The 18,219-nt window shown below is 35.6% G+C and overlaps 1 protein-coding gene across 1 annotated transcript; it reads left to right on the top strand.

The window, feature by feature from the left end:
* Nucleotides 1-264: 264 nt before the first annotated feature.
* On the top strand, nucleotides 265-18,179 carry LOC132561226 (calcium permeable stress-gated cation channel 1-like; the record flags this gene model as incomplete). Its single annotated transcript, XM_060225956.1, has 20 exons — nucleotides 265-859; nucleotides 1,720-1,757; nucleotides 2,173-2,312; nucleotides 2,828-2,879; nucleotides 3,101-3,209; nucleotides 3,436-3,509; nucleotides 4,468-4,548; nucleotides 4,661-4,772; nucleotides 5,789-5,922; nucleotides 6,316-6,441; nucleotides 6,751-6,898; nucleotides 7,275-7,381; nucleotides 7,763-7,849; nucleotides 8,420-8,476; nucleotides 8,698-8,860; nucleotides 9,164-9,269; nucleotides 9,717-9,884; nucleotides 10,223-10,338; nucleotides 13,391-13,444; nucleotides 13,883-18,179. Coding segments are annotated over 20 exons (2,617 nt in total), but the record flags the coding sequence as incomplete, so codon positions are not given.
* Nucleotides 18,180-18,219: the final 40 nt, after the last annotated feature.

Below are 18,219 nucleotides of genomic sequence, written 5' to 3'. Positions count from 1 at the left end.
TGGAAGCCTCGCCAAGGCAGGCTTTTCTCGAGAGGTGTCAGATCGCATCGCGCGATCTATCAGGGCTTCCTCTTCTGCCGTCTACCAGTCCAGATGGAAGATCTTCTGTGATTGGTGTGTCGGCAGGGAGGTTGATCCATTCGAAGCCTCTGTTCAGCTGATTGCGGATTTCCTACTCTCTCTGTTTAGGGACCGCAATCTGGCACCTGGCACTATTGCTGGCTATAGGACAGCAATTGCCAGTGTCTTGGCTTTTTACGGCAGGAAGGAGATAGGTTCTTCCTCATCTCTTTCTGCCCTAATCAGAGGCTTCGCTTTGGATAGACCCAGAGTTCGGCAGCTGGCCCCGCAGTGGAATTTAGCCTTGGTGCTAGATTCCCTGACGAGGTCACCTTACGAGCCTATGGAGTCTGCCTCTTTAAAGTTTCTAACTTTTAAGACAGTCTTCCTTTTGGCTCTGGCCTCTGGACGTAGGAGGAGTGAAGTGCACGCCCTGTCGTCACTTCCTTCCTGCCTTCGTTGGTCCAGAGGCTACGCTGCCGTTACTCTTTTAACTGATCCTTCCTTCCTTGCGAAGAATCAAGTCCCGGGGTTCTCGCCCGATCCCATCAAGATTCCGGCTTTGACTAGCTCGGAGGAGAGGGATAGATTGCTTTGTCCCTGTAGGGCTCTTAGGTTTTATCTCGATAAAACCAGGGGGGGGCGGGGCTCCAGATCCCGTCTATTTTTGCCTATCAAACAGGGACAGCGAGACATCTCCTCCCAGTCGGTGTCTAGGTGGGTATGCCAGGTCATTAAGTATGCTTATGAGCATTCTGATGACCAGGCTCGGGCGAGGGTGAGAGTGCGGGCTCATGAGGTAAGGGCCCTCGCTGCATCCTGGGCCCTTCTTAATGGGTCCTCCTTTCAGGAGGTCATGTCTGCTGCCTTCTGGCGGGGCAGGGATACATTTACAGATTTTTATCTGAGATCCCTGGCTTCCCACTCAGAAGGTTTGTATTCTTTGGGACCTCTGGTGGTTGCGCAGTCTGTGGCTGTGCCCCCCCCGTTAGCCCCGGGGCTCGTCTTTTCCGTTCGGCGGCACGTGGTTTACCTGCTCGGTCACGGGGAGGTTGCCCCTTCTTATTCTATGCACTCTGTCCCCCCTCCCTACTAAGTTTAGTGTGCTAGATGGGCTGCCTGGCTGCTAGTCACCACTACGGTAAGACGAATTCGCATACTAAAGTTATGGTAATTATTACTGAAATGAAATTGAGGTTTTTTATGTAAAACCAATTTTCATGAGGTAATACTTACCATAACTTTATGGAGTCCCACCCTTTCCTCCCCTCTTCCTATCTGCCTGACTGCCCCTCTACGGGTGCTACATAAAGGCTAAGAGGAAGGGAAATAACTCTATGTTCATGACGTGAAGGCTCATGGTCGTAGGGAGGGCGGGATTTTTGAATCTTTTGTTTTTGGGATACAAAGATGGGTGTAGGTACCATATTTGCATACTAAAGTTATGGTAAGTATTACCTCATGAAAATTGGTTTTACATAAAAAACCTCAAATTTGTATCATGATGGCAATGGCTTCTCTGCTTATGGTCAATGTAGTTGTGAACCAATTTAGTGATGATGTGTATTATGTAGACAGTTTGATAAGCATGAAGATTTAGAGATTTATGAAAAACTTAAGTAAAACTTAGAAATTTACCTCGACATTTTATTGTTACAGGGCTTCTGTGCGTGGATTCCAGCATTTTTCAGAGTCAAGTAAGTTTACAGTGTTGACTTTTACCACTTACTGTCAAGTTCCTCTGTGTTGAGGGGATTGTGAACATTTTTCATGGTTATCCAAAGAAATTGAGTTAACCATAACAAAGATGAAAAGAAAAGAGTTCGACAGAACTTGATAGATGCTTTAATTTAACGAAGGTCGTCTAGTTATCAGAATTTGAAATAATGAAGTTTAACTGTTTTTGATACCAAGGTTGTATTCTGTAAGAATATAATTTATTCTAAGAAAGCTAAAGGCAATGGTCTGAGATGTGTTTAAAATGTATCATTGCCAGAAGAGCTGTTTTACATTGTAGCTTTCCCTCATTTATATGGTCTTGGCACAATTTGGCTATACATTGTATAACCTTGACCTAGATAATATTTAAATACAATGCCTGGTTTTTGACAGGGATGCAGATATCCTGCAGAAATGTGGTCATGATGCGATCCAGTATCTGTCATTCCAGCGTTACTTAATCATCTACACCACAATTATTTGTATCCTAGCGGTCGCTGTTGTCATCCCCACCAACTTCTCAGGCAACATAAGTAAGCTACATGATTTTTTTTTTGTGAAACTGAGGTTTCAGATAAATTTCTTCGTTATTACAATAATGATACACTTTATAAACATCTGAAAGTTATTGAATATGCTGTCAACAAACCAGTGTCATATACCATTGGCATTTCTTTTATAACATACTGGTATAGTATTGATACAATAAAATAATATACAGTTAATATACAAACGTAAAAGAGAAGTCAATATCACAGTGATTAAGCTAGTATTATATACAAATTTCAGCTGTCTTCTTATAAACTAAAAGACCTTAACAGATCTTATCACAAGTTAAGTGAATAACTTGATATCTGAAGTTAATGAGCAAAATGCAGTCTGTATACATGTAAGTCTCAAGGACAAGTGATCCATCGTCTTAAGTTAGTGAGCAAAATGCAGTCCTTGTATACACGTATATCTCAAGGACAATTTCTTTTGGATCACATATTAGATAGTTAGATAAGGTATATATAGATAATATCTAATTTTTTTTGTGTTGTTACAGTTGGCAATGCCACAGATTTCGGTCACACTACCATAGGAAACCTGGACCCCAAGTAAGTAGTTCTGAGTAGCCTAGTTAAATACTCATCTCATTCTAATTCTAAAATCTCATCTTAGCACTTTTCACACTGAAATATAGTAATTATTGGAGATGTACAAATTTATCATTGCATTCATATACAAAACAGTGATCATGCACTTAGTTCATCATTAAAAATTCTCTGAAGCCCAAATGTTTTATTTGGAGAAACATTCAATGCTTGTGTTACTACAGGTCTCCTCTTCTGTGGATACATGCCTTGCTGGCCATTGTCTTCCTCATCATCATTGTGGCCCTGATGCATCATTTCTCCCGAAACCTCGAGTATCAGGAAGACGACCAGGTGGGTCAAGGCCACAGATTCTCTGGGCAACAGATTGTCAATTGAAAAGGAAAAAACTTGTCACTTTTGTCTTTAAGAACTACAACTGAACTTAATTGTTTTAAGAAATGATTAGCATGTTTAATTTGTAGCGCTTGCTGTATTTGATCAACTTACTGGTATTTTACATGAAATTTTAATGATCTCTGTCATGTACAGGTTTGATTGTAGTTTCTTTTTGCTTTAGGTGTCAAGAACACTGATGATCTCTAACATCCCAACTAATAGATGCTTTAAGAACATCATCACTCAACATTTTCAGTGAGTATTATAGCTAGTATAAGATAAGGTTCAAAAACATGACTCAGGATTCATTTCCTAGGATGAAGATATTTCTAAATGATTCTAAATTCCTGAGATTTGCTGGTAGAACATGGAAACTTTGTCCATGTATATGACAAATGTGTAGATTCCAAAATCTGTTGATAGTTGTGCAGACTATTTCCTTGGAAGAGTCAGTTAATTTTTTTATTTAATTGTAAAAAAGTTTGACTACATCCTTTACCAAATACTGTTAAATCATTAACTTTTTGTGGGGGATTTATTTCTTGGGGGGGTGGGGGGTGGGAGGGGTATTTTTGTTTGAGCTGTGGGTAAGTTATAAGTTCACAAAATAACAAACAGATAAAAGTCGACATAAGTTATAGTACTAGTGATTTCTTGATCAATATTTATCCATGAAATCAAGTGCCAACAAAAATGTATATTTTTGGAAAAAACCCAAAATTTGAGTCCTACGAATGTATATTTGATGATATCTGTTTGATTTTACAGTAATTGGTTAGTTGAAAAACTTAAAATGTATTTTTGTGTAGGAATATTTGTATGGTTCCATTTCTCATACTTTATATTTTGAAATTGACAGGTTGAATTTATAAGATATTCATTCATTTTGTTTAATTTCACTGAAAATTAATTGCTTTGTTTTACATCAAGTCCATTATTGTTGTGAGAGACATAGGCTTCAAATAAAACATTTTTTGATGTTTTCCTGCTAGGTGATCTATTTATATATTTTTGATGATACAAATTTAAGAACAGTTTCAAACCTTGTATTCTGATATCATAAACAAGTGGTCATTCTGTTTATCATTCATTTCTTAATTACAATATTGTAAGGTCAAATTCTGGTTCATCTGTAGTAAAAAGAAGCTATTGTTACAGACTTTTCCCCTGTAGATAATGGTAACTACTTTAACTGTGATGATTGGTGTTACAGAGAGGCATACCCGGAGACCGTGGTCGTAGATGTACAATTTGCCTACAACATCTCCAATCTTGTTATCCTCGACAAGAAATTGTAAGTATGTCGTATGTTAATGGAGCAAACATGAAATGATAATTTCCTTCCATCAAATCTTCTCAACTGTGCGAGATTATATCTGGTATGTTGCCTTTTTTTTCATCCTCAGGAAGACAGCCAGCGAGGCACGCATGAACTCTCAGATAGAGTTTGATAGGACGGGGCTACATCCAAAGATGAGACCGCATATGTGTGGTCGATGCTGCTGTGGGTCTGCCAAGGTAACCATAACAGGAAGTGGTTCATGAATTGTTTTTCTTCCATTTTCTTTTTATAGCTGTCATGCTTTTCCGTCGCTGTCCTCTGTGCATAAACTTTCGACATTTTAAACTTCTTCTCAAGTTTCACCTTTGGAATTGTGCTCAGACTTTCATGAAATGATCCTGAGATAGTCCTGACAAAGCGTTATTATTTTCTAGGTCGGTCTGAGATCCAAGATGGCCGCCATATTGAAAAACATACTTTAAACTTCTTCTCCAGTTCCACTGGTACCATTGAGCTAAAAATTGGTGGTAATGTGTGAATAAAGTGTTGTTATTTTTCGACATTGACAAAACGTTTGACACAGCAGCCAGGGAAGCCATTTTGTAACATGATTGTGCAATCATGGTTTTCCTGTGCAACACCTATTTCAAACTTCTTCCCAAGTTTCACCAGTGGGTTTTAGCTCTAACCTTACTTTCAAAGTTACTTACTCCTCACCAAAACTAACATCTGCATTATGGAAAGCAGTTTCTTAGTAAGATTTCCATTCAAAAGAAGAAAAAATAACCCTTCTCCTAGTTTTTGTAGACAGATGACTGTTAAGGTCCGTGGGCCTCTTGTTTTAAGTTCGAACAATGGTAAATTAAACTGATGTTTTAGATAAAACAAATATTATAAGTTATTTACCATTGAAATACATTTCCCATTTTAGTTATATGGATATTTCTCTTTCAAAAAAGTTGCCTACCATTTTGTTAAGCTCCTCATGTCATGAATAAAGATTGTTTTCTGGTAACAATTTTGACTTGTGATCTTCTGTAATGTCATTGTAAAGATCACAGGATGGTCGGTTGGTGCAGTGGTAACACACTTGCCTTTGACCTAGCTGTCTGGGGTTTGATTCCCAGAACAGATGTGAAAAGGTAAGGGGTCACCTACCTGAACACATGGGTTTTCCTTGGGTACTCCTGGTTTCTTCCGACAATAAGACAAAATAAACAGGAGAGTATATGAATTGTCTTTTCTGTTGTAGGTGGATGCTATAGAATACTACAGCAACCTGGAGGCTGAACTGAAGCTCAAATGTGAGAAGGAAAAGGCCACAGCTTACCAAGATCCTCAAGGTATCGCATTCGTGTCCTTTCAGACCGACTTCATGGCAGAAAGGTAAGTGAAAATCAACAGAGTGACTCTCATTGATACACTTTCATTTATAAGTAGGCTTAGAAATATCAATACAGACAAGTAATTGATCCTGTTTTATACTTTAAACAAAGATCAACAATTATGTTACCTTTGATTAGTTACTGTTAACTGTTTAATGATAATGGTTGACCTTATTTGTAATTGGATTTTTTTTAAACTTCACACAAAGCTCAAACAAAATGAAGGGAATGCATCAGAAGATTAAATTTTTCAAGGTCACGATCACTTTTTAAAAAAGAATTGTCAATAGTGATTTTCAGGTTTAGGTAAAAGCTAGCCTGTTACATTATAAATACGTTACTCAGTTACTAAGTTATATATGTACAGCTATTATTGTTACCATGTATGTTTCAGGGTCATTGCTGACTTTGGTATGGCATGTAAGGGGTCCAACAGCTGCCCTCCATCCACTGTGGACAAGGAACTTAACATTGCAGAGTGGGATGTCAGTTATGCTCCATCTCCAGAAAACATCTACTGGTCAGTATTCAAATCATTTGGTCATTTTATCAAATCTACTGGTTCGTATTCAGATCTGTTGGTCAGTATTCAAATCAGCTGGTCAGGATGTCATATCAAATCAACTTAAAATGTTTTATGTAGTTGAAGGTGTAAAAATGCTCTCAACGATACCAGTAGCTTCACATTACAAGTTCTAATCACTTTTCATTGGCCCTGAAAAACGCAATCACTCTTTTATGATCATAGAATTACCAAGAAGTTATCACTTTGGATGTATGTTATATTAATTAAATAGCAAACTTTACTGTAGCAACAATTTTTCAACAGGGAGAACCTGACAAAATCTGGAATACGATGGTGGGTATTTGCAATTGTTGTGAATGGATTCCTTGTTATCCTCCTGTTCTTCTTCACCACGCCACTCATTATCATCAACAACCTTGACAAAGTAGAATACTTCAAAGGCTCTATGACAGTAAGTCTGGATTTCCTTGTAGGCAAAATACATCTAGGTTTCCTTGTAGAGATAATAAGTCTGACTTTCCTTGTAGAGATAGTAAATCTAGTTTTTCTGGTAGAGATAGGATATACATGCAGAACAGATGTTCTGTTTTCGTTTTAGTTATGAGTCAATGTCTCATGAGTCTAGAATTACTTTGGTTGTACCTGAGCCAATGTTGCAGAGACTACATCATTTTGGACTCGCACACACAGTGGTGTTCTAAATAATTTCACTTTCATCTCAATATTGAAATAGGTGGAGCTCAAAATCACTAAACATATATGATTATGAAAGCGAGATCTTTTCCAAATATAAACATTGTATGAGACCTGTAACCTTCTATTTTCAGAGTCCTATCATTCAGCAGTTTCTGCCAACTCTGCTTCTATGGACATTTGCTTGTCTTCTACCAAATGCTGTGTATTACTCAGACCAGTATATAGGTCACTGGACAAGGTCAGTATAAAGGTCACTGGACAAGGTCAGTATATAGGTCATGTGACAGTCTGTATAAAGGTCACTGGACAAGGTCAGTATATAGGTTATGCGACAAAGTCTGTATATAGGTCACTGGACTAGGTCAGTATAAAGGTCATGTGACAGTCTGTATAAAGGTCACTGGACAAGGTCAGTATATGGGTTGCAGGATAAGCCTTAAGGTCACTCAGCATTAGTGTATTGGTAACCTCCAGATATCTAAAGAAACAAAAAAACAAACAAAACACCAAGAGTGTTCACACAAAACAGATACCCTGGTACATTTGTAATTATCTGAGGTGAAATACCAGCATAAAATATGAATTAGATTATAATGTCATCCTTTTTTTTTCATTACAGAACTGCTGAACATCATTCTGTGATGATAAAGTGTTTTATTTTCTTGTTGCTTATGGTTTTGATTTTACCATCTCTAGGACTATTTAGGTAAGTAAAAACTTGGTAGTTAATAAGTATTAAATGTGTTAGTTGTACATCACCGAACCGATACAGTGATATATTTAATACACAGATACCTATTCTCAAAGAGAAATATTTAAATCGGTACATTGTAAGAATCCTGTGATGTTACAGGTGACATATGGTACATGTCTGTATTGATATCACATTTACATTAATATCTCCTTTTTTATGGGACAAAATCAACATTTTTTAATACTAGAAATCTTAACATACAAACTAGAAGTTGTTGCGAGGGGTGTAGTTTTCTGGATCTTCATGGCACACCTTGCTGAAATTCTAAATGTACTAAATAATTTTCACTCAACTGATGGTTTTCTGGGGTTTTAAAATATTTTTACTGCTCTTTACTGTCTGGAATTTTCATACAGCTTTGAAAAGTAAAGGCAGAGATTGGATTTTGCAGAATGTTTGAGATCCAAATTTAAAATATTGAAAATAATCAGGTTTACATCTAAACATTAGCATTAGAAACTAGAATGTTCCATCTTAATACAACTATCAATAGTTGAGAGCAATACATCTTCCTGTTTGTAGTGTGAATGCCTTGTTCCAGTGGCTTGTGATGGACACTGAGAATGACTTACGATGGAAGTAAGTACACTCAGAAAATATCCTAATAACTGCAGATGATTTGCATACATTTAAGTCTAATTTTTCTGGCAATTAAGCCTTTGCCCGATAATAAGCCCATCTGTATCTACTGTTGTTCAGTTAAACTACCAACAAGTGCCCGCTACGCAGTAAGCTCAATTCCAGAATTGAAATAAGAATTTGCATCATAAATCTGGTACCTAGTATTCCTTATGTTGTAGGTGTATATTCCTGCCTGGCAATGGGGCTTTCTTTGTAAATTATGTGATAACCTCAGCCTTTATCGGCACAGCCCTGGAATTGATGAGGTTCTCTGAGCTTCTCATATACAGTGTCAGACTTTTCTTTGCTCGGTCATCTGCAGAGGAAAGTGCAGTGAGGAAGGTATATATATATCAATGACAATTAGTAGATACCAGGTTTATGTGTTGACCGTTATCGGAGAAGTTGTTATATGTATTCTGTCAAATTGACATTCAGACTTGGATTGTGATTTGTGAATCTCAACTCTAAGTATATCTATAGAAGCATAATCCATATTTACCATGGTGATAACAGATTTAGATATTTTCCTTTTTTCAAAATTCATATTTTTATAAAAATTCCAATTATGTAATAAAGAGTAAGATAATTTAATTACTTGTGTTAGCCCTTCTGTGCCTTAGATCCTTGTAACCTTGGTTACAGACGACAGTGTGGGAGTTCCAGTTTGGAGTCCAGTACGCCTGGATGCTGTGTGTGTTTGCTGTAGTAGTTGCCTATAGTATATCATGTCCCCTCATTGTTCCATTTGGTAGGTATAAAGATATGGAGATGCTAGAATATACAGTGATTCAGTCAAGTTAATTATGTCATGCTGCTTTCATTTCATGTCGTCACAAACTGTACACCCTACAGCTTGCCAATAATGACATTATGTGACATATCAGACAAACAAACGGATACATAACATCATACAGTGTCATCATCGTGAGGGAAACAAATCTTTGTAATTAAATTTGAATGACCTGAAAATTCTTTTGATAAAATGGTTTTTTATCCCAATATGACCTATATTTTGTTAAAAAAATCAGTAGCATTCGCACGTAGTTTCTGAATTAACTTTATTGATAAAATTTCCAGCAGAAATGGAAAAAGTTGATTTGTTTTGGAGTAAAATCCATTGCTGCTCAGAAGAATGGACTACTAGAACCTGTGTTCATGTTTAATCAAGTTGTGTAGAGCTTGTCTCTCTTTGTAGGACTGATACACATGATACTGAAGCATATGGTGGATCGCTACAACATTTATTTTGCTTATCGTCCATCTCGGATCAGCAAGGGTATCCACAACTCAGCTATTACATTTGTCGTGGCCTCAGTCATCCTCCTACAGTGTAATATAGTCTTCTTCACAGCCGTCCGTTCAGGTACTGACAAGTCGTTTAAATTATTTTCACTTAGTGAAGAAAAGATTTACCCGGATATCTTTGGTGATGTGTGTATCAGTCAGGACTACAGGAAAAACCTGAACAAGAATTTTTCAAAAGGCTTATAATAAGTCCTGGGACACTAATTATTTGACAGTTATTTTGTAGTTTATGTGAAATTGTAGGGTCAAATTGAAACCTTTCATATTTTTTTGTTTTTTTCTTTTTCTTCTTCTTATTGTTCTGAATTTACATTGGTTTGACAAATTTGTAGGTTAAGTTTTTTTTGTTTTTTTTTTATTAATCCAATAAAATATATTAAAATTCTGATCAAACAGAGGCAGTGAGTGCTGTATTCTTCTTCTCCTTTGTGGCACTATTCGCATCACTACTGGCATTCACTGGACGTGTCTGCTTTGGCTGGTTCAAGCACTTTAACCCACTCAAGTACAAGGTAAGCGCATAGCTACTGTGTTCTTCTTCTTTGTTTTACTTCGTTGTAAATTCACAGCATCATTTTCTCACAGCAATTGCATAGATAATATTCTTTTTATGATTTCATCATTCATCAATTTGTTGTTTATTTAAATGTCAAATGAAAAGGTTTGCAGAATTATCTCTTTATGTTTAAATTCGTCTGAAAGTTTGAATATAAATGTGAATATGTGTTTGTGGTAATTCACTATATGTTGGAGCATAGCTGTATCTAACATGCAAATGGGACAAAAAAATGACATGAATTGTTTCAGATTTTAATAGAATGCAAAAAAATAGCTAGAATGTTGTATATCATTTCAATATTGAGTGATGTTACAAGAATGTAAGATTTTAAATGATTTTATTGGCAACTTATTATTTTAAACTGTTAAATTTTGTATATCATGATTAGACTTGACTGATTAACTGATAAACATTGAGGATTTTTATATTTTTATCTAATTTATATATTAGCTATTATCTATACTGTTAGTGATATTTGACTGTAAGATGATAGGACAAATCCTGATGTAAATAAGAAACAATTGAAATTGTAAACGAGCATTTTTATTGGTTGTAGATATAGTTCATCTCCATCAATTTAATAAACACTGCTATTGTAGTCATGTGCATAACATTGTTACAGCATGCATTTGTATATGAACGCTTATGTATGTATACTGTAAGGACAAACTGAAATTTGATGTTTATTGTTACGGTCTATGAAATATAGTTTGTTTTTGTTGTTGTTTTTGTGTGTGTTAAAAGGCAATACTTCAGTTCTCTGTCTATCTTCTGATATACCAGATATTTGACATTCTCACTTTATCCCCACTATTAGCTGTTTACCGTAACCTTGGTGAGGTTTGTCGTAACCTGCATGCTTCATTTGAACTCACATACATGTTCTTTACATTCCTCTGAAATCAGCAGATCTATGAATGTTTCAGGGTTCTTTATGGGACTTGTACACCTCCCCATCTAGATTTTGACTTTTCTTTCAATCACTCTGGGTGTTCCTCAGTCACCTCCGAGACTTCCAAAATGTAGGCTTGTAACATCACTGAGGGATCTTCAAAGGACATAACAGCTGTATGATGCAGTTTCATTTAATATTTGGCTTTATATATCGAATTGTAAATTTTTGGATGGTTAGATGGCACAGAGGTAAACACACCCACTTTTCACCTTGGCACCCATGGTTTAATTTCTTTGACGGATGTGAAAAAGAATAAAGTCATCTGCTGGACCATGCAGGTTTTCCCTGGATATTCCACTTTTTCCTCCCACAGTATAAGACACTTGTGTGCTTACATTTGGGGCAACAAGAGTAATTGATATGATTTTTCAAAAATAATGTCTAATTTTAGATTCAAAATTTGTATTTAAAGATCAGGAGCTATTAATTGTATGCCTTTTATACAATCCTCTATCTTGTATGTATATTGTGCTCCATGGATGGTCAAATGTGTATTACCTTCTATATCGTCTTCAATTTGTGACTTGTTAAATTTAGCACACATATATATTTACAGATGTTTCCACTTCCAATGTTGTAATGCCAGAGACATATCTGATAGTGTATTAACAACTAAATACATTGTGATAATTTATTAAAACTGAATTGCTTAGTTGTTTAAAAACTTTCTGGTGCAATAATTTGTTAAGTACTGAATAGCTTAGGAGTTTAAAAACTTTCTGTATACTTTCTTTACTATGTAGTCTATAGTATTTTACAAGCTCATTTCTGTCTGTCATGTATCTGCCACAGAACACTTTCACATTATTCTCTTACTTCATTTTTTAATTTTTGCTTTAACCCTGTAACAAAGTTAGGGTAGAATACTGGTGCATGTGACTGTCCGTGACTTCAAAGGAATAAAACTCCTCTCTTCAGCAATTTTGTATGATGCTGTGTGCACATAATAATTATTTCCCTGATGTCACCTTTCTTGAACCCTTACATAATTTTACTCTTTCTACCAACTTGATGATGTTATGTGAATATCTATTTTTTTAAATTTTAAAACTTTTTAAAGCAAATGATCAATAACTACTTTGATTTTTGCTTTTGTTTTTAATTTTTTATTTTTTTATTGAAATTGTTTTGAGCCCTTACTCCCCTTTTAGGACATCTAGCACACATGAATTATAAGTGAGAGCAAATGAGAGCAAAAAATATGATTAACCAAGCCTTTGGTTTATGAATGTTGTTAAATTCATGTCTCTGAAAAAACATACCTCTTACCAATATACATACACATGTAGACACATCAGGTCTTTTTTTATAGTTATCTCATCTGTTATGTTATGTAATGTAACCATTTGTGTGGTATTGCATGTATGGTGTACATATGGAGTAGTTGGTAGTAGAGGTCTTGGCTGAAAGTCTTGTTATGGTGGTCAGTGTTTAAACTCTAGGTTGTTATAGAAATACTGACATCATATCTTTGTTTTCTCTTCTATCTGTCTGTTAAATCCAGAAGGCTAACACTGGGCCCGAGTCTGAGGTGGGTATAACCAGCTTCTGCTAAATCAGCTAGTCATACATATCTTTAAAAAACCAAGTAAAAAATTCAGGCAAAATTGAAATTTATGAGATCAAATGTCCTATAAAAGTTGGAAATCTCCTTCTCCAATCTCTCGATCTCTTTTTCCTTTTCTGTCTCCATTTCTGTCACTGTTTCTCTCCTTTCTGTCTGTCTTTGCTCTTATCTTTACCTTTCCATTAGAGTTTATTTGCCCTAGTAGAAAAATAATGTCACGAGAAATTTTAGCAAATACACCAGTTAGCCTGCACTAGATTTCACATTTCATTTCCAGCACTTCTAGTCAAGGCTCATGCTGGTATCTATTCACTGACATCCTGTATATTTGCACTCACAATTTAGTTTGTGTTGCATCCAAGTATCAAATTTGTGTTATGTCTTTATCAATAAGTATATATTGAGGTAATATTCATATTAGAATGCAATTGATAATATTCTTTTTCTAGTTTGGTGTGATTTGATTGTTTTCAAAAATTTCAGCAATTCAACGATGATGGTATGACAACACCTACTGGAGGGCCTACTGGACCAGCTGTAAGTTAACTTAAGAAGACTGTGGTTATTTTTATCACGGAAATGAAAGTAACATCATTGTAAATATTTATAATATTAGGATATTACTGGAAGGGATTGTGAGATTACAAATTCTTGTCCTTCATGTATAGGCTGAGCATATCTTCTGTCATAGAAACACTTTATTTCAGCAGAGCGCATAAGTGTATTTCTGGATATTTAGATTGGGTTAATACGTACTTGATATATTTCACCAGTATCAAAGACAAGTGTTTTACATGTGATTGTTTTTTAATGCGTAGGGCTGAATTGTGCAATTTGATTCTGGTAACTCCATTTTGTATCCACATGACATGAGAATATTACAGTAAGGATTTAAATTTGACTTCTGATTAGATTTAAACTAATCCAGATTAGTGTCATAAAAATCTTACTCTCTGTATTCAATGTGTTTTGCAGCCGTTTGTAGCTACTGTTTTACTAAACCCTGACAGAAGGGTAGATGGTGGAGAGGATACTGATCATTCCACCCCTGCACCTGTCAACTCGTATGGTTCCATCAGCTCTCATACCCCTTCTGCAGATTCAGGCCATGCCTATCAGCCCTAGACTGCTTTCAGTGGACCAACAGACAACATTCACTAGTCTGCGACACAATGAATCTACATAGACAACACCCAACAGCACGACACACCAAACACAGTGGATCTACACAGACAACACCCAACAGCACGAGACACCAAACACAGTGGATCTTCACAGACAACCCCAACAGCACGAGACACCAAAATAGTGGGACTACATAGCCGGCACACAACAGCATGAGACACCAAACACAGTGGATCTTCACAGACAATACTCGCCAGCCTGAGACATCAAACATGGTGGATCTACACAGACAACACTCGCCAGCCTGAGACATCAAACATGGTGGATCTACACAGACAACCCCAACAGCATGAGACACCAAACACAGTGGATCTACACAGACAACACCCAACAGCACGAGACACCAAACACAGTGGATCTTCACAGACAACACCCAACAGCACGACACACCAAACACAGTGGATCTACACAGACAACACCCAACAGCACGAGACACCAAACACAGTGGATCTTCACAGACAATACTCGCCAGCCTGAGACATCAAACATGGTGGATCTACACAGACAACACTCGCCAGCCTGAGACATCAAACATGGTGGATCTACACAGACAACCCCAACAGCATGAGACACCAAACACAGTGGATCTACACAGACAACACCCAACAGCATGAGACACCAGACATAGTGGATCTACACAGACAACACTCACCAGCCTGAGACACCAGACATAGTGGATCTTCACAGACAACACTCGCCAGCCTGAGACACCAAACATAGTGGATCTTCACAGACAACACTCGCCAGCCTGAGACACCAAACATAGTGGATCCTCACAGACAACACTCGCCAGCCTGAGACACCAGACATAGTGGATCTTCACAGACAACACTCGCCAGCCTGAGACACCAAACATAGTGGATCTTCACAGACAACACTCGCCAGTCTGAGACATCAAACATGGTGGATCTACACAGATAACACTCGCCAGCCTGAGACATCAAACATGGTGGATCTACACAGACAACACTCGCCAGCCTGAGACACCAGACATAGTGGATCTTCACAGACAACCTATCACTGACCAATCAGGAGGCAGCGAGGTTTTACAGTATTGAAGGGTTGTGTATCCTTACACAAGCATTAGGTCTGACAATGGATATGATTTGGTTGTAATTCAGTTCAATATAGTATTATGTAAGATATTAGTCTTTTTAATTATTAATTCCCTTGTGTAGTCATTATAATTGTGAACAAGGTCTGCATGATAATTTATGATACTGTGGAGAAAGTAAGTCATGAAGAGTTATTGTACAGTTTAAAAGATATTGTTTTCATCAAAATTGTTTGTAATTAAGAATTTACTAACTATTGTTAAGAACATATGAAGGAAGTGGAACATTGCATTTAGAATATTTGGATCTGGATTTGGATCAGTATAAATGAAAGCAAAAATGATTATGCCATTAATCAATTTTATTTTGATGTGATAATGCCTAAGATGCATTTATTTTTTCATTATTTCTTTTATCACATTCGTCTCTTTATGGTAATGAGTGTACCTGGTAAAATTTTGTCACAAATATAGGGTTTACGGTTCTTTTAAAATTCACATATGAGTGCAAACTGTTAATAGACAAAAATCATTGTCTCAAGGAATAGTTTGTGCTCTCAACAACTTCAAATGCATCAAATAATACCTTTTCAGAAGATGTTTTATCATGAAAATAGGAAATTAAGATTCAATAGTTTACATGGCATAATCAAATAAAAGTGTAACACTGTTATGTAGCTAAATTTTGTCTTGGTGATTTACATTTCATTTTATAATCTATATAACTTCCATGCCATTTCAAATGTCGGATTTTTTTTTTGTCAATATCAATATTGATTTTTAAAATCTAAGCTTATAAGTTTTCAGAAAGTCACAAAATATATATCTGGGTTTTTGTCATTGTACAATTTATTTGTATATATATATCCCACCTCAGATGTTGTCAAAATCACATCATTGATATCATTATAATAACACCAATTCTTTCAGTTGTCCTACATATTTCAAGTGTGTACAGTCTCGGTTGAAATGCTTTGCATAATTTCAGCTCTTTTGTCTGAAAGTCATGACTAGCTATACACACATTTCACTTGACAAAATCTGTATTTCTCTCTGTTTATCATTTCTAATTTCTGTAGTAAGAAAATGTTTGATATGTATGAATATTCTGTGTATTATTCTTATAGTCTTGTTTTGGTATGTAGACGTTCTAGGTGTCTCTACATATATTACCTTGGTTCTAATAATCTTTTGTTATGATGCATTTATCTTTACAAGTATTGTTTGGTGTCAACCTTGTCTTGCTGTCACAGATGTTCGAACTGTTTTGATCCTCTCACATAAGCATTTGAAACAATACTACTGCTATAAAACGGAAGCCTTGCTGAACTGGGAACACAGGACAGACTCTCTATTCAAACATCTGTGCTAAGGATAAAATCAAATTTCACTTATTTCTTTTGATTATTCTTGATTCTGATATATTAACCAAAGTGATAGCATATTTTCTTTTAAACGTGGTACAAAGGTGTTTTCCAGATAAATATCCAAATATTACTACTTGTCGTACAGTAAAATTGTTTGTGATATCTGTAATGCCATAAACATGGGGTTTTTTTATCGTTAAAGTGTAACCCTCTTTATGACAGTAGTGATTGCATTTATTATTTTTTGCCATATTCTATTGTGCAATAGTAAAGTTTGTTTTTAATGTTAGAGGACAAATAACCTATGACAAGAGAAGAGAGAGCAAGGGAAGCAACTCAAGGTAAATCTAAAACTCAATTTTGTAGTTGTAAACCATAGGTTAACAATACTAATAAAACAAAGTTTCTTGTTCATGTGCTACATGTTAAAAAATGAAATCTACTAGGTAAATGAAAAGCATTTGGTTAAGAGTCAATATACACTTTGTATTGTACTGTTATGGAGTCTGAAATTTTTCATATATTTCGTTTTTAATTTAATTTGTTTTGATTGTTACTTTTGTCACGTTATTTACAAATCATGTGTAATATGAGAGTGTTTTATGAAAACATACTAGTACTGAATTCATATTCAGCTCCTTTTTCCTTCCTTTGCACTCTTTATTGTAATGTTGATTATTCTTGTCATTGCAAAGATGAAATGTTTTCAATCTTAATACGTAATGTATTTAAAATTTTGCTTTAATATGTACATTGCAAATAAACCAATAGTATCATACAAAGATACTTTGGTGTCATAACATTTATATTTTTTTCACATATTTTACTTTTATATGTTAAGTTTTCTATAATAGTTTATTTTGTTTTGTTTGTAATATTTGTCTCTAGTTTGTGTAACTGTTACTATACTGACATCCTAACAGACTGCCACAGACAGGTCTCAATGCTGTACATTCCCATAAAAGCTATGATAAATGTATTCAAAACAGTAAAACATCATTCTCACAACTTTAAATGCTTCATGCAACATATTCTGCATCTTGTTTTTAAATTGAATGTATTTCTGTGTGTTTGAGAAGAATATAAAATAAATCATCTTTTCCAGTTTTGATAGATTTTTCCATTTCACTAATCACACTTTATTACACAAAATTACTAGTGTAGTGTAGGAGAAAGGTTACCTTACAAAACTAGCCATGTCAGAATTGTCTTCCTTACGAATAAATTTGTATTTAAAAACAAAGCGATCATGTCAAGTTTCTCTAAGCGTACAAATCTATATTCCAATTCCACAAAAGATGCATTACATACTATGTTTAACATCTATACCTGTTTTGAAAAGAACTTACAGTAATGTCACTGTGTAAGGTAACATACCTCCTTAAGTCTCCATGTCACAGTAAAGTAGCTTACTTACTATTACTCCTATATTCGTATGAACATATGAAAATTTCAATATCGTGTCTCATTTGTAGACCAGTATTTAATCATTCATTTCAGACTTTGTTACCGGTAGATGTTTGGTAATGTTTTGTTTAATAAGTACTTTCAGATGTTGAACAGGCTTCAGGTAGGAATACAAGCATTGCTACTGACATGGAAAATATATATTTTCAACAAGGACATAGAAACTATGATTGAAATAAAAGTCAGTTATACATTTAAATTGTGTTCGGTTTTATTTGTGGAGAATCTTTGTGAACACT

Source organism: Ylistrum balloti, unplaced genomic scaffold (assembly GCF_031769215.1).
Source record: "Ylistrum balloti isolate Yb309-2 unplaced genomic scaffold, AGI_CSIRO_Ybal_v1 Utg371182, whole genome shotgun sequence".
Lineage (NCBI taxonomy): Eukaryota > Metazoa > Mollusca > Bivalvia > Pectinida > Pectinidae > Ylistrum > Ylistrum balloti.
The sequence above is the reverse complement of the archived record's forward strand: the minus strand, read 5'-3'. Positions and strand labels throughout refer to the sequence as shown.